Genomic DNA, 22,488 nt, shown 5'->3' with positions numbered 1-22,488 from the left:
ATTGATAGAGCTCAGTCAGTTAAGAACCATTTATTGAGATTTAATTATGTGTCAGTTACTTTGGGGATACAAAGATTAAAAAAAATCATTTTTCATAAGTTCACAATATAATGGAGGAGACAACATGACACAAACATGACAAAAATGACACACAACATGGCAAAGAATATTAAAATTAGAATCTGGAAATAGAGTCCTTGGATCTTATTACTGATACTTATATCTATAGTACTTTTCTTATTCAGTTGGCATGAAGATCAAATTGTACCAAAAGCACTTTAAAAACCTGAAAGCAGCTTATGACTATTAGTTGTTGTATATTTTTTATTTTTCTTTTGAGCATAGCAGATTCTAAATTCTTAATCAATGTTTGGTGAATTGAATTGCATACCATAACAATATCACATGGAATCCAATCTTATCAGATGACAAATGACATTCTGTATAGAGGTAATAGAATTCTGGCTCCTTCTACTAATACATTTTGTATTCTTTACAGGGAGAGCCAGGAGAAAGAGGAGAATACGGTTTGCCTGGAAATCCTGGACCTAGGGTATGAAATGCCTCTCCCTTTATTTATCTTTTCTGTCAATTATATCTGTTCCTCCATTAGTTGACTGTAGTTTCTCTGGCTAGCAAAGCAAATCAAAGATTTAGTTTCTGACATCATTCTGTCTCCTGTCTTATTATTTTTCCAGCTGCTACAGGTAGACTAGCCTTGTTTCATCAAGACTTTGAGGCATTTCTTTGGTACGAGTGAAAGCAAAGTGTCTAGTCTGTGTGTAAGTGTATACATAAAAAGGTAGTTCTGGAACAAGGAAGGATAAAGAATCAGACACATGAATGCTACCCACTGAGTCCTCCTTACATATTTTCTCTCATTATTAATCAATCAATAAACATTTATTAAGCTCTTACTATATGCCAGGTATTGTGCCAAGTGCCAGAGGTACAGAAAACAATCCCTGCCCTCAAGGAAATAATATTTGAGGCAATAATTAATAATAATAATAATAATTTTACAATCTAATGGAGGTAGTGGGTGAAATGGTGTACAGAAAACTGGACCTGGAGCCGGGAAGACCCGAGTTCAAATTTGACTTCTGACACTTACTAGCTGTGTTACCCTGGCAAACTTAAAATGGAGGTCACTATAGTTTACAGGGATAATTATGAGACAATCAAGTGTTGAGCACATGGTAGATATTATATAAATGATTATTGTTCTTTCCCTCCTCCTGGATTGTGATCCTCATAGTATATCAGTAAATTCAAGACTGCATCTTGAACTCAGTAAAATTGAAAGATTCAGTATGATAAAAAGGAATAAACATTAGTTGGGAAGTTAGAAGACAGTCATAGGCAAATAATTTTCTTTCTCTGGGCTTTCATTTCATTCCCTTTTAAACCAAAGAAATTGATCTAGCTGATCTCAAAGTCCATCTACAATTATATTCTAAATAGTGTGAATAATTAATCTCCTGAAATGGTTGCATGTATTCAGATTCATAGTATTTGAACTTAGAATTATGTAAAATATAGTCATTGGTTCCAGACCAATGGAAATATACAGTATAAACTCAAATAGCACAAGCAATTTGGGGATTTAATTATTCCTACTATACAGGATGTAACTACAATCTATATTGTTCAGTAGTTTTTCAGTTGTGTCCAACTCTTTATGACTTCATTTAGGAATTTCTTGGCTAAGATATTGAAGTGTTTTGCCATTTTTTTCTCTAGTTCGTTTTACAGAAGCAAACAGGATTAAATGACTTGCCCTGGTTCACATGCTAGTAAGTGTGTGAGACCAGATTTGAGCTCAGAAACTCCTGGAGTCTTCTTCAGTCCAGGCTTAGAACTCCATCCACTGAACCAGCTAGTTCTCCTTTGACTGTCTAATCCTTAGGTTAAAAGCAAATATCTGCTTTTTCAGAAACTATTAGTGGCCACCCATCTTTTGCTTGAACTTCTCCAGAGAGGGAGAACCTACAATCTTCAAAAATATAACCTTATTCTACTTTTGAAGAGCATTGGTAGGCAAAGAGGTAGTTGAAATTAATTCTTCCACATTAATCATAAACTGTACGAAGGTTATGTCAAAAATGTAATCTTTGAATTAGTACTTCCAAACATCCATGATCTAGGATGTCATGCAGATGGTTGTCCCTTCCAACATCATGGAATGAAACCTGGTCTCTTGACAAGAGGAATGGTTTTTGTGAATTTCTGGGGCCAAGAAAATTTCAGTATTTAGCAAGACCAGTGTCACTTTATGCGTCAGATAGGCTTCTGTCACTAGGCCCTAGCTTTTTTTAATTTAATTTTTTGACTCCCCATACAATTGTTCATATTCATTATTTATCATTGCTTTTATTTTACAAAGGAAGATTGCAAGAGGTATATCTAAAAATGACTGTGATATAAAAACCAAAAGGAATGAATTAGACTTCAGAGAAGAGAAAGAAATGCATTTGTTTTTAACTTTAATAAGATAGTGACTCTGCTTCCTGTATAAAAAGACATTATATATACAGGAAATCCAAAAGTTCTAGGCAAGTTCTAAATCCTTAAAATGGGGACATTCATTAGACAGTTGATAATAGTAATAACAATAATATTAAGTATTGTTTTTATTATAATTTTACATAACATTTCAGTATTTTTCCTTGGCAATATCATGATGATAATCATTTATCCTGTCCTTTCCATGATAATCATTTATCCTGTCCTTCCCATGCATCAATATTGGAAATTTTTTCAATATATGTTAAACAAGGTCCATCTAAGAGAGGAAATGAAATAATTCTAGGATAAGAAACAAATAAGTTATGATTTAATAGAAACTAACCTTCTAGTAAGCTGGATCAAGTCTTAGAATCATAGGAATGATGATTTAGTCTAGTCTTTATCAGAAATATGAATTCCTAGTTTCTACTAAAAGGGTAAAATGGATCTCCTTATTTTCATAGGTTAGCCATTCCATCCTCATTGTCTGACTTCTTTCACATCAGGGGTGAAATTTCATTGGTGTGAACATCACCGCCAGCACTCTAATTTGGAACTCTTCCATGTAGAAGGCCTTCATGACTTGATATGGCTTACCATCACCTGGTGGTCAGTTCTCTGACCTCTGCTAAATTAGGTAGCCTTATGTTTTGGGGACTAATTTCCAGTGAGTCTTCAAAGGCTTTCTCCTTTGTAAAAATCTGCCAAAACTTGTGTATTTTGGTCTTACTTGCTTGAGTGTTAACCCGAAGCCACCATGAGGATTTGGAGAGCAACTCACAGATTGCTTGGAACAATGTTTAAAGCATAAAAGTAAAAGGTGGCAGGATAATAGCAGAAGCTGCTTTTCCTGTAGTGATTCCCTAGGAGTCTGGGTAATATGCAGAAACCATCTGTTCTTGAGGCACCATTTTGCAGTCAGGGGCTCTGGTGGCAACATATATTTATACAAAATCAGACATACTTAGAAATTGACTGTATTTCTTCAGTTCCTTTTCCTCCACCTTCTCTTGATTGTCACAAAGAAGTAAAATATTTTAAAAGGAAGCTTTTTTGTAAACTATATGATAGATTTCAAATATTGTTTTTGCCTTCAGTAACACATCTATGAAAAGCTGCTTTATGCTAGTGGTTAGAATGCTGAGATTTGTGTCAGATCTTCTGACTTTTACTATCTATGTAATCACAGGTAAGTCATTTACCTTTTGGGTATCTGAGCCAACTTTCTTCCTAAACCATAGTTGGTTTATGACCTTAGTTGGTAGGAAGAATTCCCACAGATGACACAATTAGTGATAATGGAATCATAAATTTAGAATTAGCAAGGACAATAGGGGTCATCTAGCCATTTCATTTACAAATGAAAAAATTAAAACCTAATGGAGTAAAGTGATTTGTCTAAAGTTACACTGGTAAGGCAGTAGAACTACGGTTTGAACCCAGGTCCCCTGACGACAAATGCATTCCTCTCTGCTGTTGCACATTATTGGATATTTTTACAAAACATCTTTGATTCAATTTTTTGAAAATATAAAATATAATTTTTATGATCCAAGTAGCCTACATTATTTGTTGGAAATATCTGTTGTATATTTCACTAGGAATTCCATTAAATGACACCATTTACTCCCTATTTTCTAGGTTAAGAAGTTACATTAATTTTGTTCCTCAACTGAAAATTAGGACTAGTTAGATTTCATTACAGAAAATTTTTGACTTAAAAAGAAAAACTTAAAATGTTTTTCCTCCTCATTCTTTTTGTGGGGGAAGATAGAAATGAAAAATAAGTTATATTTATGTCTCATGAATTTTACTTTTGACAAAAGTGTAGAATTTCCTAATGGCCCTACCTGACTGTGATCAATTTTTGTCAAATTTTGCTAGTGTGATTTCTTAAAATCATTTATGTTATAGGAAGACTACACTGTAGACTGGAAATTTTTGAAGTTCAACATTCACTGGAATACCCAATTAAAAGTCATTGCTGAGCAAAACTAAGTTCTGGACAGGCAGTATGATATGTTGGATAGAATGATGAATTTGAAAAAAATTATGCATCTGATACTCTCTAACTATGGGATCATAGACCAATCATTTAGTTTCTTTAAGCCTCAGTTTTCTCACCTATAAAATGATAATTTTAATATTTGCAGTATTATACTTAAGATTATATACATTTATATGTATATGCTATATATGTGAACATATGTTTATAATTATATATATAAAATAGTATAAAATGAATAACAAATAATAAATATATAAAATTAAACACAGTATAGAATACATTTTAGCAAAATTATGTTACAATTATGTAATCAACAAATTATACAGTATAATGAAATAATATAAAATATATAATAAATGAAATAATAATGAATTATCTCTATTGATCATTGAGGTTATGAGGCACAAAGAAGTGCAATGTATATATATAAGGCACTTAGAGAACTTTAAGTCACTTTATAAATGTTATTATTCTCAGCTATTTTGGTTTTGACACTTGCAAGTCCTGAAAATTTCTTGACTAGAAACTTAGAGGGCATTGGTTACTTGAATAACAATTAAATGAGGTTCTACAATTCTACTTATATGAAAAGTTGGATAATAGAGATTTTATACCATTCTGTTTTCAGGGTGAAGTTGGGGAACAAGGTCTAGTGGGCATGCCTGGTGAGAAGGTGAGTAGATGAAATCAATATTAACCTCATTCTGTTAGTTCATATCATTCCCCATTGCTATCTCTACTTTTACCCTATCTGCAGTTAAAACCATTCACCTCATTCTAGTTGAACAATGGATTCAACTTAGAATCCATTTTTGGTAGTTTGGTGTTCTAGCCCAGACTTCCTTCCAGGGAATCATGTTCCCAACTTTAGAAATACAGAGAAATGTGAGCACTTAGAATAAGGATTTGGTATAATCTTTCACCACTCACTGAAACTCATGGAGGTTTGATCTCACTTCCTCTTCTGAGCCCATTTCGATCTCTGTCATTTCCTTCTGGGCACCTAGATAAATTTAAATGTATTCTCTAAGAACATGAAGAGCCCACATCATCCTTTCTTTTCTGCCTGACCTGTTCTCTATCAATTTAATGATCATTTCCCTTTTTGATCTTTGAGTGTTTAAACCCCCCCATATTAAGAAGTACTTCTTCTCTTGATTGCTTTGGTCCAGGTATTTCTTCTCTCGTTTATTTTTTTCCTTTTTGTCACTTTTAGCTAATTTCTAAATTAAATTTCTTCTTTAGCTGTCTCTGATTTGAAGAATTCCTGCAAATCTATAGTTTTCAACCAATTAGTGTGTCCAATTATTTTGTTGACATATTTTCCTCCATGAAAAAATCACTCATTTGAATCACTCAATCTCAGTTTCATCATCTATAAAATGAAGATAATAGTTCCTTCACAAATTTATTCTGAAAATTCACTTGGAAAATACAATAATAGAAATTCTTTATGAAATGTAAAGTACTAGTCCAACAAAAAGCCCAATATAAAAGTTTTAGTGAAATGTGGAAAACATGTGAGGAAGCTAGGTGGTACCAATGGATAAAGTGCCAGATCTGGAATCAAGAAGACTCCTCTTCTGAGTTCAAATTTGGCCTCATGTACTTACTGGCTGTGTGATCACAGGCAAGTCACTTAATCTTGTTTTTCCATTTCCTTGTCTATAACATTAGCTGATGGAAAAAATAGCAAACTACCATAGTATTTTTGCTAAGAAAACCCCAAATAGGGTTGCAAAAAGTCAAAAAGCAACTTAACAAAAACACCAGAAAATATAGATCACTCGTTTGAATTCACTACATAGTCTCCTTATACTTCTCTTCTTTCCCCTTCAATGACTAAGTAATAATGTAGACTCAATGAATAGCTGTTGAATGGTGTGGAAATTTGGAGCCTTTTATGAATCCCCTAACTCCATAATATTGTGTTGTATTTTATCAGGGAGAAATGGGACTTCCAGGATCTCCAGGACTTCAAGGACTAAGAGGAGAAAAGGGAGATGAGGTAAATACCTTCAGAGAAGGATAGTTTATTTGTCCTGAAAGTCACTTCAACCTCTAAATTATCTAACCTGAGGAAGGATAGCTTTATTCTAGAGCTTCATTCCAAGAAAATCATTATGTTGTTCAAGGGAAATTTATCATGCTAAGGGATCAACTTTTGAGTATTTAATGATATTATCCTTGTAGTTGTAGAAGGGAGAATTCTAAAATGAAAATCAGAAAAATGTCATTTGCAAAGTACCTCAGAAGTCATCAAGGCTAATCTTTACCTGAAGCATGAATAATCTCTTTAGTATTCTGGGAAAATGGCTCATCCATTTGTTTTTCTTGAAAATTTCAAAGGCATCAAAGGATCTAGGCGGTACAGTCATGAGAGTGCTTCATCTGAAGTCAAGCAGATTCAGATTCAAATACTGCCTCAGATACTTTCAGACTATGTAACCTTGGCCAAATTATTTAATGTGCCTGTTCTTTACTTTTCTCATAGGAAAAGGGGCATAATAATAGCATCCATCTTTGCAGGGTTGTTTTAAGGATCAAGGGATATATTTGGGATATAGACACATCCATGTTCTCTCTCTCTCTATATATATGTGCAGGTACATATGCAATATAAATGCACGTACAAAATATTAATATATGTATATATACCCTAACTCTAACATATATCTCTAATATATACATGCATACCTAATATATACATATACACCTCTCTATATAAATATATATACTTATGTATATACTACGTATATACACATCTGATATATACATATACATGTTTATATACATGTAAACACACAAATACATATACATATATGGACCCACATATATACATGTACACAATGCATTTGTGTGTATATGCGTACATACAGTGCTTTATCAACATTTAAAATGCTTATTATCATTAATATTATTATTCATCATTACTATCATTATTCATAGAAGGGGAATTAACTAAACTTAAAGATAATTCAGTCTATCTGGGGGTAATTCTAATTATTGGGCATTTTTTTCATATATTGAGCTAAAATATACTTCTTTATAATACAATTCTTTTACTATTTCTAAATTTCTTTGCTGAGATCAGAATGAAGAGTTTAATTCTGCTTTAAAATGACAACTTGAGAATTATGCTACTTAAAAACCATCTATCATATTCTGACCCATTCAAGTCTTCTGTTCTCCAGGCTAAACATTCTCAGTTCCTTTAACGCTTAATATTTGTCATATTTTAAGTTCTATGACTAGTCTGGTCACCTTCCTCTGCACATAACTCAGCTTGCCCTTTCATGGTAAAAATCATACATCCCCCAATACTGATATTGATTCCTGGAGACTGGCCAAAGAGCCATGATCATTAACCTTTCTGCCCTGTCACCCTGGACCTACTGCCAGCCCAAAACTGGATCAGAGGAGCTACATTTGTTTATTTTTCTTTATTTTCATTCTATACATGAAATTAAAGCATTCACATGATAATTCCTCACTCTTCTTACATTCTCTTCATAATATTCTGTTCCTATTCCTCATAGTCTGAATTCATTGACCATCCATTTTCATTCATTTTCTTTCTCTCTGTCTCTGTCTCTATGTTTATCTCTATCTCTCTTTCTTTATCTCTATCTCCCCGTCTCTCTTACTTCACTCATTGCATTGGCTAATCACTAACATAGCCGCCACATCATAAAATCAAGACCATTATCTAAAAGAAATATTGGTACTTTCTGTGGAGCCATAGATAACATTAATGATTCTGAACAGCTATACAGATGTTACCTCTTCCCTAAATGGCTGTATGGACATCTGGTGTACTCAAATATAAAACTGGTGATATTTTATATTGATATGGTAACCAAAACCTTAATCTAGGAATTCAGTTGACAAGAAAGAAAGAAAATCTTCCTGTGGCCAGCATCTCACATTTAGGGAATCTGTTGTATAAGATCCTTCATGAGAGACAAAGTAGTATTATTGAAAGACAGAACTTGGAGTTAAGAGATGATGTTTCTAGTCTGGCTTTGCCACTAACTCACTAGGTGACTTTGGGTAAGTAATTTAACCCTGGTGTCATCCATTTTTCTTCTTGGTAAACTAAAGGAGTTGAACTAGATGAAAACAAAGATCAACTGTAACTGTGGGATTCAATGGTTCTCTATGAGTCTGTGAACTCAAAGACTTGTAAGACATCTGTTTCAGTATTAGAGTAATGTCTACAGACATTGCTTGTCTCTAGTTAAGATTTATTGTTGTTCTGACTGTATTTGCTGTCAGTTGACAAAAATCAAACTTTATTTCTTCTTGGTTTTCCTAGGTAAAGAACAACAATACCACTCACTTGCTGTTTATATCAATCCTCAATGAGAAATAATAGAACATTGTCTGTTTATCCATCCTGTTATAAATTTAGTATTTCCTGCAGGCTAGTCAGGAGGAAAATGGATCTTTCTAATTGCCGTTTGAAACAAGTTTACGATTTTTCATCATGGGAAGAGGAAATGCATAATATACATAAAGAGTAAATTGTTCGCAATGTTGTTGTCATTTGTGGAAAGAATTCTGGGATTGGAGTTCAGTAGAAATGGGTTTTCAGAGTGGTTCTGACACTGAGTAGCATGTGATCCTGGGCAATGCCTTTGTTTCCATGAACCTCAGTTTTTTTCATCTGTAAAATTAACCTCATAACCACTGCATTGTCTAAGTCTTTATAAGGAAAGCTTCTATAAACTTTAAATTCTTTTAGAAATGTAAACTTGCGTAAGCCTTCTTGTTCCAAAATCTCTCTGCATGGTCTAGCATATTTAAATCCCAATATAATCTGACTCTATCCTAACTTATGTTTCTTATATCATTATTGCCCTCAAAAACTCCTACATTTCACTCAAACCAAATCTTTCTCACATTCATCATTCCTTTTTCCAAATCTGTGACTTTTCAGTTTGAGATACTCTGCATCCTGGAAACCTGCTATTCTTTTCTCTTCCAAATCTAGTTTTGTGTTTTCTGATCTTTGTAGCATGAGGTATCTTTTCAGGAGATTGTAAGGTATCTTTATGATTGCATTCTCATTGCTTTCCTTATAACTGACACCACAAATGTGTTGGATTTGCTGATTGACAATCATTTTTTTCTTTTAGTCATATTTCTGGACTTATTTTAGATATAATAATATACTCAAATACTCTTCAGTTTACCTAAACTGGTTTTCTTGCTCTTCAGAGCAGATAGATGATAGCAATGGTTACAACATTGGACCTTGAGTCAGAAAGACTGAAGTCTGTCCTGAAACACTTATTATCTGTATGACCCTCTACAAGTCTTTTAACCTGTCCCATGCTCGGTTTCCTCTTTAAAGAGGTCAGACTCAAGGGTTTTTTAAATCTCTTCTAGCTCTTAATCTGTTATCCAATGAACTCATTAATCTTCTAAAGCATAATAAACATCTTAAAATCCTTCTACAATATGTTTCACATTTCTCTTTTTAAGTAGCACTTACTCAAAGTCAATTCGACTTTTCTTGACTTCATATCTTCATCTGGAACATCAGCTATTGTGCTATATTGCAAAGCGTTGATACCTTCAAGGCCTACTGAAGTACAGAGGATTTAAATGGGCCCACATGACTATGTTTTTGGGATGTGTATGTGTGTGTGTGTGTGTGTGTGTGTGTGTGTGTGTGTATTAGCTTTTTTCTTCTTTTTTTTCTTCCTTGATTTCATTCTTTTTTTTTTTTCTTGATTGTATCTTGGTTGATACAGTCATTATTTTATAGTGGAAAGAGAGCTGAATTTTTGGCAGCTGAGGACCAGATTTTCTTCTGTCCTGACTCTCTTGCCTATATTCCCTTTACTTTGATTTTGGCAAGTCATTTAATTTTTATCAGTGTCTTTTTCCTCATTGGATAGTAAGTTGGACTAATATACTTTTCAACTCCTTTAATTCTGCTTTGTTTATTTCTTACTATAACATATCTCAGAGACTATGATTGATGCCTGTCATTTCCTTTGGACCCAGAAACCAGATTACAAGTCCGTTGGAACTATGTATAAAATTTGAGCAAATCATTTAAGTGAGGGTCTGCATGATTCTGGCAATAGACCATAGGCCTTAGCAGTATAATTTTGTGATGGCTATTTTCTCTGGTCAGACATTCTTCTTACTTTCTCCCTGGAAATTGGCAGTAATCCTGGATAAATGGAGTTTCTGGTAAATTGATCTCCAGATAAAGAAAGTATTATCTTATTTAAAGTTATAAACAAAAAATTTTAGAAGTTAGGAGATTTAGCTCTCATTATTCTGTCTGTCTAGTTCTGTGAACTTGGGTAAATTACTTTCCTTCCCTGTTTTCCATATCCTTTTTCATGGCTTCATAATATTTAGAACTGGTAAAATAATCTTGTTCATTTACCTTATTTTGTAAATAAGAAGACTTGAATCCAGGAGAGATTCACTGACCTTTACCTCAGATGACAGAAACCACACCACGATTAGGACTCTAGTATTTTTTGTTTCATCATCTCCCATTTTATACAAAGAAATGTCATTGCTTATACTTCCTCCTTAATCAAATCAAATGAGATAAAGTTTTGACTAGAAGCTACACAGAAGACAATGCAGAAGTCTCATAAAAGATAATACATTCCAGCATACAAATTACTTTCCTATGTAGCAATGGTATTTATTACTTTTTGTTGTTGTATGTTAGGGTGAAAAAGGTGGCCTAGGACTCCCTGGACTGAAAGGTGACAGAGGTAACAAGGTAAGACTCCCTTTTTATATTTTTTTGTTTTGATTTGTTTTCTTATTGTCGGGAACTTTGGAAAGCATGAAATTATAGATACCAATAGGACATTAGAGCTGACAGTCTGAAAGAAAGAAAGGAGATGAATGAACTTTCTTTTGTTTCTATTATCATCAAATTAAAAAGAAAATGCTGATTCAAGGATTCTAATATGGATGCATTTTTTTCTCTTAGACATTTTCTACCATATTGATGGAATAAGTAAACTTTGTAATAGATTTTGCTAATCTCTTTGGTTAATTTTCGTTTACTCCTCTCTATTCATTCCCTAGTACTTGGTTCAGTCTTCATTACTAATCAATACCTAGACTTAATTCTTAAATGGATTTGCAACTGATTGAATGATTAGACTCAAAGAATTATTGAATCAATAACTAATAATTAAATAATGAATGATAAATGGATAATGGTTCAGTATCAGCTCTCCTGCCTTCTTACTGTTCCAAGTCTTTTCTTCTTTAGGACCAAACATTCAAACTAATCTTGTGCAATGTGATGTCTAGTCCTCCCATCATGTACCTCACTTCTTCCTTCAGTTCTGACCAACTTCCTAAAATTTTGACACCCTCCATCCCAACCCCAATCTTTTCCCCCTCAAAGTTAAGCATAATCAATGTGATCTGACCAGGACAGAAGACAGGAAGATACAGTTACTCTTTCTCCTTCTGAATACTGCCACTTTTTCTAGACTTGAAGTTTGTCTTAGCTATCCTTGCCTTCCCTTCTTTTTCACACTTTTCTTTTTTTTCCTCTCTTCCACTTATATTTTTATCTCTACCCCTATCACTTTTTCCTCTTTTTCCTTTCTCAAACATTCTTATTCTCTACCATTTTTTTCTTCACCTTTGTTTCTCCTTCTCCTCTTTTTCTTACTGTATTTTTCATATTCTCTCATGTCATTTTGCCATATTTTCTTTTTCTTTTTTATCACCCTGTTTCTGTCTTCTTTTTCTTTCCTTTCCCTTTGTCTTCACTTTTCTACATTTCTCTCCAACTCTTTGCTGTTATCTTCTATTTGTTTTTATCATGTCACTTTCTTCCTACCTGTTTTTTTTTTCTCTATTCACTTCAGGCCTCTGTATCTTTCTGTTTTCCTGACTCTCTTGCCTTTCATCCTCTCCTTTTCTTCACCCAATTCCTACCTCTCTTTTTTCTCCTATAACCTCCTATCCAATTTTCTTCCTTCTTTATGGAGGATGGCCCTTTGGAAAGAATGTGGCCTAAAAATAGATAGCAGTATAGGAATGAGGACTTTCACAAACCATATTATAGAATACTTCTTGCTCATGGATTTTTCAGAAATATCATTTGAAATAGAAAACTCATTTCTGGCACTCAAAAGCTTAGGATAATAACCCTCTTTTATTGCTTCCCTCCAGCTGTTGGTACCTGCAGCAAAATTCTAAAATTCAACTTTAACTAAAGCAAGGTGCAACCCTTTGGGAATAATGGGCACTGAGATTTCTCGCTGCTCAGAATCTACTACTAAAATAAGATTTGTAAACCTTGCCTAGCCCATCATATTACATTTACTCATTAGAGTTAACCATCTTTTCAATGACAAATGTTATCACAACCACTGTTTGTAACTTATTTATAACAACTAAATTCGTGTTCCATTTATACAAGAGATGCCATTTGTCTGTAGGACCAACAGAAACACTCATAGTCATCCTTTAAGAAAAATTCCTATTAATAGAATCTTAGACAAACCCTCATTATCAGTCACCAGTTCTATTACATATTCCCCATTAGAAATATTCTATATATCCATTCTAACCACTCCAATTAATCTTTCTCCTTCTTTATTAAGTAGAAATCCAGTCATTTAGTAAAAGCCCTTTATCCTTCGGTCTAATATTTAAAATCTTAGTGGGTATCACTCTGCCTTTCCAGTGTTCTTTCACATTATCCTGTACACCTTATGTCCCAGCTAAACCACTCAACAACATTTATTACATATTTCATGCCTGGGACTATGCTAAGTTTCAAGGATAGTGAGAAAAGAAAACACATAGTCCTTCAAGTGAAGGAGTTCATGCTTTCAGTTATTACTCTCTCCCACTTCCTGTTGCTCCTTGCATTATGCTATCAAGTCTACATGCTCTTCTCTTCATATTTATCCCTATTCTGAATATACATTCCCTTTCTCCTTTGACTTATTGAATTCCTTACCTTTATTTAACATTCATCTTGAATGAAGCCGCCTCCACGAAGCCTTTCCAGAGTTCTCTTCTGGTACTGGGTTTCCTTTTTAGACCTCCCATAACACTTTGACTCCCAAATTTTCTAATGTATTTGCCATGTACTAACATGAATTAGAGTTATTGCCATGTGTGAATGTCTTGTCCCACAACTAGAATAGAAGCTCTCCAAAAGCCATAGCAATGCCTTCCATAAATCTTCTGATTGTTCTAACAAGAATACTTTTCTCTGTCCATATTAAATAGTTAATAAAAGGTTTGCTCTGTAAATGATGGCTTCATTCTCTTTCTTCTCCAGGGTGAAGCTGGTCCTCCTGGGCCCCCTGGTCCTCCTGGCTTTCCTGGAACAGTAAGTTATGTGATACCAAATGCCTTTCTCTTCTCTAAATCCTTTCCATCCTTTATTGTATATGCCATATGGTATCTCACTTAATTTCCCCTCTAATATACTTATCAAGTAATATTTTGAATTAGTCACATTCCCTTATGTCTTAATCTAGACACATTTTTTCCATAACAGATTTTTACATTTGAGTCTTATCTCTCCACTCACATTATAAATTCCTAAAATATGGCATATGATGTATAAAATATGATATGTACTGACAGAATACTACTTATATGCCCTGTAGCACATAACACTATTCTGTGCATATGCTAGATCCTTGCTTAATGAAGAATTATTTTCTTATATTATCATAGAACATTTAAAATGGAAAGGGACCATAGAACACAGAATGTTAGAAAACAGCATACAGCAATGAACAGAAAAAAAAAAAAAACATGTTGTATTTGAAGTCAAAGACCTGCTTTTAGATTCCAACTTTGTCAGTTAGTACTCATATGACTTAAGAAAAGTTTGCATAATTTTTCTAGGCCTTAATTTCTTCATCTCCAAAAGAAGAGGTTGGACTAAATTGTGTCTATGGTCCCTTCCAGCTTTGAATTTATGATTCTATGCTACTGTTACAGGGCATTAGAAGATAGAATGATCATACTGAAAAGGACATTAGTGATTATATGGTCTTATGCCTTCATTTTGCGAAAGAGGAAAATTAAAATCAAGAGAAACAGTGACCTTACAAGGTCACACAGTGAATTAGTTGTTTTCTCATTGTCTTGCTTATGTTAGAATTGTTTGATAGAGTGTAAAATGTAAAGGATTAAAATCATCAAATCCCAACTATTTACTTTAAAGATAAGGAAAATTCATTTTTAAAAAGTTGGTAATTGTCCAAAGTCAAACAATCAAACAATTAATCAACAAGTATTCATGAAGTAACTGATATGTTTCAGGGACCACTCTGAGTGCTGGTCATCCAAAGAAAAAGTAAATAAATCTATGCCCTAAGAAGCTTACATTCTAATAGACAGAAACAATAATAATTCAGAGACATGTGTATAAGAATAGGTACAAATTGAATCCAAAATAGATGGAAGGCAATTTAAGACATTCCTGTAATAAGTATTCAAGCTCAAACTTGGTTTCTCCCATTTTAAATCCTGTTGATCTCTACTCTTCTATGCTATGTTGTTTCTAAGCAGGGAATATCTTGTCTATATTCTCTCATCATTTGGAAGGCCTCTTGGCTGTTCATGAGCATTCTAGTTTTCTCAATATTTAGTCAGACCCAACCATTCAGGGCAATACCAAGTTTGCACAATTAGGAAATGTCTGTCATTGCATAATGACAGGAATAGTAGACTTTCTGTTACTGGTGCTTGAATTCTCCTTGTTCAAAATAAGCCATTTATTTAAGGAGATACATCTTGTCTACTTTATACCCAGGAAGCAATATGATTCAGTGAAAAGATCATTGGAATAAGAGTAATGATTTGTCTTGTAGAATTTAACTAGATATAAGAAAAATCTTTTACGACCACCAGAACTGTCCAATCACTATATATATTATCTTTATAAGCAGTGAGCTTCCCTTCACCAGAGAACCACAAGTAGAGACTGAAAGACCAGAGGCAGTTGTTGTCTCAGAGGACAGAGCACTGGGCCTAGGGTCAGGAATTTAAATCTGTCCTCAGCTATTTACCAAGTGTATGATTCAGGGCAAGTCACTTAATCAGCTTTTGTCTCAATTTACACAGCAACAAAATGGGGATAATGGCACTCTCAGCGTTCTTGTGGGGATCAAATTAGATAATATTTGCAAAAGCAATTAGCACAGTGTCTGGCACATTATAGGAACATTTAACAAATGTTTATTTCCTTCTCCCTTGTTGGTCATGTTGTAGATCAGGTTCCTATTAAGGAGAGGTCCCTTCCAACTATGGAATCCCATCAGTCTATGAAAGCATGTTATAACTGGATTCTGGCTCAGAATCTTGCTGTATAGCTCTTGGCAAAGTAGCCTAATCATCCTTCTCCAGCTTCCCTACCTTTGACATATTGCACTAATAACAGAATTTAGCTCTCCCACAAGACATCTGGAAGGATTACTTAGCAAATGTTAGTTAAGTTGCATTATTATAAATGGCCATACAACTGAGAAAATGGTGTCTTTTGGGAATGTGTTAACAGACTGTAATTGAGCATTGCCAAGACTGAGAAAAATGAAGAGCAAAAAATATTGACTGCATTTTACAATGAAAAGAGTGCACAGGATCCAGATTCAAATCCTAATTCTGCTTTTTTAATGCTTATAATTCTTCTTTGGAAAAGTAATTTAATCTCACTGGACCCCAGTTTCCTAGTATCTAAAATGAAGATATTGGACCAATATCTTTTTTAATTACTCTAAATTCTACATCTTGCCATACATGGAAGAAAGGAAAGGGAGGAAGGAAAGAAGAAAAAGTATAATAAGGAAAGGGGGAAAAAAAGAGGGAAGGAAGGAAAGAAGAAACACAATGGAGTAAAAAAGGAAGAAAAAAGGGAAAAAAGAAGGGAAATAAATGGAACAAAAAAGGGGGAGGGGAAAGCTAATCTCTAGAATATCTAAAAGATCAGATTCAGAAATTGCTCTATCTTTTCCTTTGACCCTAAGCTCTAATATTTACTAGTTCTGAGTTTTGAAATATTGTTTACCTTTCTGAGGCTTATTTTACTTTTCTATAAAATAGAGGTTTTAATTTGTGTCCCATTTCTTTTACAGTGTTATTTCCAAGTTCAAATGGTAAAAAAGATCAAAGATCCTTATAAACTTTATACAGTGCTCTATTAATGCTAATTATTTTTTCTTATTCTGCTACTTTGATGATAGTTATTTTATTGACATACGTATTCTTTCCATCAGTGAAGTTCACAGTTTTTCCATGACTTCTTCCCCTGTGAGAGTCTTGGATATATCTTTCCATTTTAAATTGAAAATCAACCCAACTCACTATTGGATTCCCTTGAATTTTTTTTCTACCAATGTAACACTAGACTATCAATTTGTTAATTCTTTCTCCATTCCCTTTTTCACTTTTTCCTTCTTTTCATTTGGTTTCATTAAAAGAAAAGTAATATGCAGAATTAGAGAATATTTTTTCTACTCGGCTTTATTATAGTTAAATGATATTTAGATGTTTTATTTTGTTTTTCACTCCTGTACTTCATTATAAAAAGGACATTGATAAGATGGAGTACCCAGAAGAGAAAAGGAGGAGGCTGAAAAATCTGCAGCATTATGATGTATGATAAATGAAAGGAACCAGGAGTGTCTAACTTAAGAAGAGATGATCAACCAGGGGCATGATCATAGTCTCACAGTATTTAAAGGTTTAATATGTAGAAGAGGAATACACTGTTTGATCTCATAGGGCAGAGCAAAATACAAGTAGATTGGCAGAGAATTTTCAATATTATATAAAGAAAAAAAGTTGAACCAACAATTAAAACAATTTCCATAGTGCAATGATATGTCTTGCAATATACTATAGTATATTCCTTCCCATTGTCAGTCTTTGAACCAAGGCTAGGTTATTAATGTTGGAGAGGAGATGGTAAAGTCTTTTTACAACTCTAGATTTTTTTGGTTAAAATGATTCTTTCTACTTTTTTCCTTCTTCTTCTCTTTACTTCTTTTTCCTCCCCACCCCCATCTTCCTTGTCCTTCTCTGTCTTTTCTTTTCTATAACCCCTTTCTAGTTCCTTCTTCTTTTTCTTACTTTCTTTTATTTCTCTTTCTTCTCTTTTCCCTCATTCCCCTTGTTTGTCTTCCTTCCATTTCTTTTTCTCCTCTTTCACCTCTTTGTTCTTTCTCATCCTCCTTTTTCTCTTTCTTCATCTTCATCATTTTCTTCTTCTTCCCTTTACCCTTCCTATCCTCTTTTATGCATCATTTTAGTTCACTAAATCTAAAGAATAATTGTCTAACTAAAGGGAATAAGAATTTTTTCATCATATTTCAGATGCTAAGAAGAGACAAGATATCAATATCTGCTTTTACTCCCAAACTTGCTATCTATACCATTTACTCTTTGACATTACCACAGGTGTTGGTTATACTTTTCAAAGGAAAGCAAATTCACTGATTGCTGTGTGTTGATTTTTTATAATGACTTATTTTAATGAAGGAAAAATACAAATAAAGAAAAGTAATTCATAAACATTGAGTCAAGTGTTTTACTTGTAATAGTTCTGGTTTAGGGAAAGCACATTTTATTACCCCTTATTTAAAGATGAGGAAAGAGGTTTTGAGGTTTTAGATGATGTGTCCATAACCTCACATGATAGCAAATGACTCAGGCAATATTTGAACACAGGTTTAGGTGGTATAGTAGTGTAGGACCTGAAATCAAGAAGACTTTAATTCAAATATTGCCTCGGACATTCATTTTCTTTGTCACCCTAGATAAGCCTCTTAAGCTATCTGCTTCAATTTCCTAATGTATAATATAGAGACAATGATAGAAACTCCTCAGAATTGTTATAAAGATTACATGGAGCAATATTTGTAGATTGTTTTACAAACCTGAAAGTACTCATGGTAAAACACTTAGCACAATATCTGGCATATATTAAGTGCTATATAATTACCAGTTTTTTATATTTCTTTTTCTTATTGTTATTATTATTATTTTAGGGTTCTTTCCACTGTACCAGACCAAGACTTTGGAATCAGAGATTTGAGATTTGTCTCTTTAGGTGCTAAGGTGCTAAGAATAGTTGTTTTTACACCTCAACAATCAGAATAGGCGTTAGAAATAGTGTTTGCAAGTAAGCTGTTTCATGGTATAGTAACAATATAATGAGAAGAGCTGCTGTTTGAATAGCTTTTTGCAGCTTACCCAGCACTTTACATCCATTATCTCATTTGGTCTTCACATCCCCTTGAGGTAGATAATTTTTCATTGAACATTTCTTTATTCTTTGATGCATCTGCATTCATAGATATGGGGATTCTCCTTAGCACTCAGTGCTATGTCATATAGCTTCTGAACATTTCAGCCAATTGTATGACTATAAAATATATTCTACCCTTATCATTTGTGAAAATCTTTTAATTTTTCATAGTCACAGCAAAGATATCCTCTTTACATGCATCAGTTTTTCTCACAGACCTTTTGCAATGGTGAAAAAAGTAGATACATGGATCAATAATCCTTCATATTGCTTGATTGGGGAGAGCATGGAAAAGAGGGATAGTTATAATGTCTATGAATTTTTATCACACATAAATGCCTCCCTTCTTGCAAATTATCTTGATATCTTGGCCATTTGATAGCTTCTAATTTCTCTGACCTCCATCTGTCTAATTGATGTAAATATCTGTTATACAATCATTATTTCTCTTGTTTTGTGAATGAGAAAAAATGAATTACAAAGAGATTAAATAAATTGGTCAAGTTCACACATTGAGAACAATAAAGTGGGGACAAACTGATTTTATAACTAAGACAATTTATTCCTTTCTATATCATCTTTACCTCTCTGGATTTGGAATTATAATTTAGGGTCAAAATTTAAAAAACAATTCTTGAATACTGGTAATTCTTTCCATTTCTATTAAGTTAATTAGAATCAAAGTACTTTCATTCATTAAACCACAATTTATTATGGGCTATGTATGTGCAGACCCCTGTACTGAGATCTAGAGGAGCAATACAACTTAGATAAGACACAACTATAATCAATAGAATATAATTGGAAGAGCCATCAGAAGACCATATATTGATTCTTGTACCTGATATTAGATAAATAGATATAGAAAGAGGGAGAGATATACATACATATATAAAAATGTATATATATATATATATACACATCTATATCTATATATACAAATGTATATATAGCCATTTATCTATATCCATTTATTTATCTCTTCATATATATGTATATATATTTTTTCATGTTTGTATGCATCTTCAAGAAATATTTTATATGCATATGTTTATATACATATAAAAGTTTGTATGTATGTTTATGTGTATACACATATATACACATCTTCTACTAGAAATCCCTCTCCCTCCCTTTCCTGTGAGCTTCAGTTTCCTTCTCTGGGAAATTGTTTCTAAGAATTGTAGAATCAAATGTTAAAAATGAATAAGTGATTTTTATTAAAATTATTTCTATTTCTTTCTTGGTTTCCATTTCAGATTTCACATTTCACTCCACATCCTCACATGCCGGTAAGTAAAATATATTGATTTATAGTTAATACCCTGACAAGCCTAGAGTGACACAATTCTTTTCTACTGGACTTTAGGAAAATGACCTTAGATTGAACCTCACTCAGGGATCCATTTTCTTAGCTAAATTCAGGCATTTGGGAGGTAGAGGAAGATATGATTTGGTATTACCTGGAAAATGAGTTCTTTGATAAGGTACAAAGGATGGTTGCAGAGAGATTGACAGGCAGTAGCATCTATAAAGAGGACCTTTTGCCAAAGTGGCAATGGCAATTTGAAATGACTTTGGAAAGAGAACCAAAACAAAAAGGAGAAGGAGAGGAAGAGAGAATGAGTTTTCTCTGGTAGAAGAAAAGTGTAAACCTTTGAACCTATTATTAATCCTAGAAGTACCAGCAAAATTATATTATAGAATTCAGATTTTGAAAAAAATCTTAGATATCAATTTAAAATTGGTGATAAATAAAAAAGGAAAAAGAGATGTGTGTAGTGTGACATAAACCTAAGCTTAGGAGGGCATTTTTCTTTTTACAAATATATTTATATTTAATACACATTGCTTTATGAATAATGTTGGGAGAGAAAAATCAGAGCCAAAGGGAAAAACCATGGGATAGGAAAAAAAACAGAAAAAAAGAAGTGAACATAGCAGATGTTGATTTACATTCAATCACCATAGTTCTTTTTCTGGATGCAGATGTCATTTTTCTGTCTAAAGTCTAATGGTATTGCATTGGATTCCTGAACATTTAAGAAGAATCAAGTTTTCCATAGTTGATCATTGCACATTCTTGATATTCTATAAAATGTATTACTGCTTCTGCTTGTTTTGCTCAGCATCAATTCATGTAAATCATTCCAGTCCTTTACAAAATCAGCTTGTTCATCATTTTTATACAAAAATATTATATCATTATCTTCATATACCACAACATATTCAGCCATTCCCCAATTGATGGGCATCTACTTATTTTCCAATTCTTTGGTACCACAAAAGATCTGCTACAAACATTTTTGTACATGTAGATCCTTTCCTCTTTTTTATGATTTCTTTGGGATATAGATCCAGTAGTGGTACTGCTGGGTCAAAGGGTATGCACAATTTGATAGCCCTTTGACCATAATTCCAGATTTCTGTGTTAGATCATTTCACAACTTTACCAACAATGCTTTAGTGTCCCAGTTTTCCCACATCCCCTCCAACATTTCTCATTATCTTTTCCTGTCATCTTAACCAATTTAAGAGGTATGAGGTGGTACCTCAGAGTTCTTTAAATTTTCATTTCTCTAATCAATAGTAATTTAGAACATGTTTTCATAGAACTATAGATGGTTTTAATTTCTCCATCTGAAAATTGTCTGTTCATATCCTTTGATCATTTATCAATTAGAGAATAACTTGTATTCTTATAAATTTGACACAGTTCTTTATATATTTTAGAAATTAAACCTTTATCAGAAACACCGGCTGTAAAGTTTTTTTTTTTTTTCCCAGCTTTGTACTTCCCTTTTAATCTTGTTTCTGTTTGTGCAAAAACTTTTTAATTTAATGTAATCAAAGTTTTCCACTTTGCCTTTCAAAATGTTCTCTACTTCTTTTTTGATCATAAATTCCTTTCTTCTCCAAAGATCTGATAGGTAAATTATCCCCTGCTCTTCTAATTTACTTATGTCATTGCCATTTATGCCCAAATCATGTACCCAGTTTGACCTTACTTTGTTATGGGTGAGAGATGTAGATCTATGCCAAGTTTTTTGATATGTTATTTTCTAGTTTTCCTAACAGTTTTTGTCAAATAATGAGTTCTTACCCCAGAAGCTGGAGTTTGGGTGTTTATCAAATACTAGATTTACTATAGGCATGGATTATTACTCTTAGGCCTTGATTATTGTCTTGTGTGTAGCTAATCTATTCCACTGATCCACCATTCTATTTCTTAGTCAGTACCAAATGGTTTTCATGACTGCTGCTTTATAATACAGATTTAGGTTTGGTACTGCTAAGCTACTATCCTTTGTATTTTTCCATTAGTTTCTTTGATATTATTGATCTTTTTGTTCTTCCAGATGAATTTTGTTATTATTTTTCTAATTCTATAAAATAATTTTTGGCAGTTTGATTGGTATGGGAGTGAACAAATAAACCAATTTAGGCAGAATTGTCATTTTATTATATTAGCTCGGCCTACCTATGAGCAATTTATATTTTTCCAATTGTTTAGTTCAGATTCTATTTGTGTGAGAAGTGTTTTGTAATTGTCGTCATAGAATTCTTGGGTTTGTCTAAGAGAGCGTTTTTCAAAGAGTTCTGAGAAAAAAATAGGTTGGAAAGAGCCCATATATTACAATTCTACAAGGTAAATCAAATGAGAAGGAAAAGAAATGTCTCC

General features: G+C 33.1%; 1 protein-coding gene across 1 annotated transcript in view; it reads left to right on the top strand.

Moving 5' to 3' along the window:
* The window catches only part of LOC127544484 (collagen alpha-1(XXII) chain-like), a 176,701-nt gene that overhangs the window by 5,654 nt on the left and 148,559 nt on the right, over window positions 1-22,488 (top strand). The window contains exons 2-7 of the mRNA XM_051971138.1: window positions 500-553; window positions 5,145-5,189; window positions 6,462-6,524; window positions 11,226-11,279; window positions 13,824-13,874; window positions 20,066-20,098. Coding sequence (XP_051827098.1) covers window positions 5,175-5,189; window positions 6,462-6,524; window positions 11,226-11,279; window positions 13,824-13,874; window positions 20,066-20,098 — 216 coding nt within the window. The 5' untranslated portion in view covers window positions 500-553; window positions 5,145-5,174. The remainder of the gene's footprint in view (window positions 1-499; window positions 554-5,144; window positions 5,190-6,461; window positions 6,525-11,225; window positions 11,280-13,823; window positions 13,875-20,065; window positions 20,099-22,488) is intronic.

The sequence above is a fragment of the Antechinus flavipes genome, chromosome 1, assembly GCF_016432865.1.
Source record: "Antechinus flavipes isolate AdamAnt ecotype Samford, QLD, Australia chromosome 1, AdamAnt_v2, whole genome shotgun sequence".
NCBI lineage: Eukaryota > Metazoa > Chordata > Mammalia > Dasyuromorphia > Dasyuridae > Antechinus > Antechinus flavipes.
The sequence above is the reverse complement of the archived record's forward strand: the minus strand, read 5'-3'. Positions and strand labels throughout refer to the sequence as shown.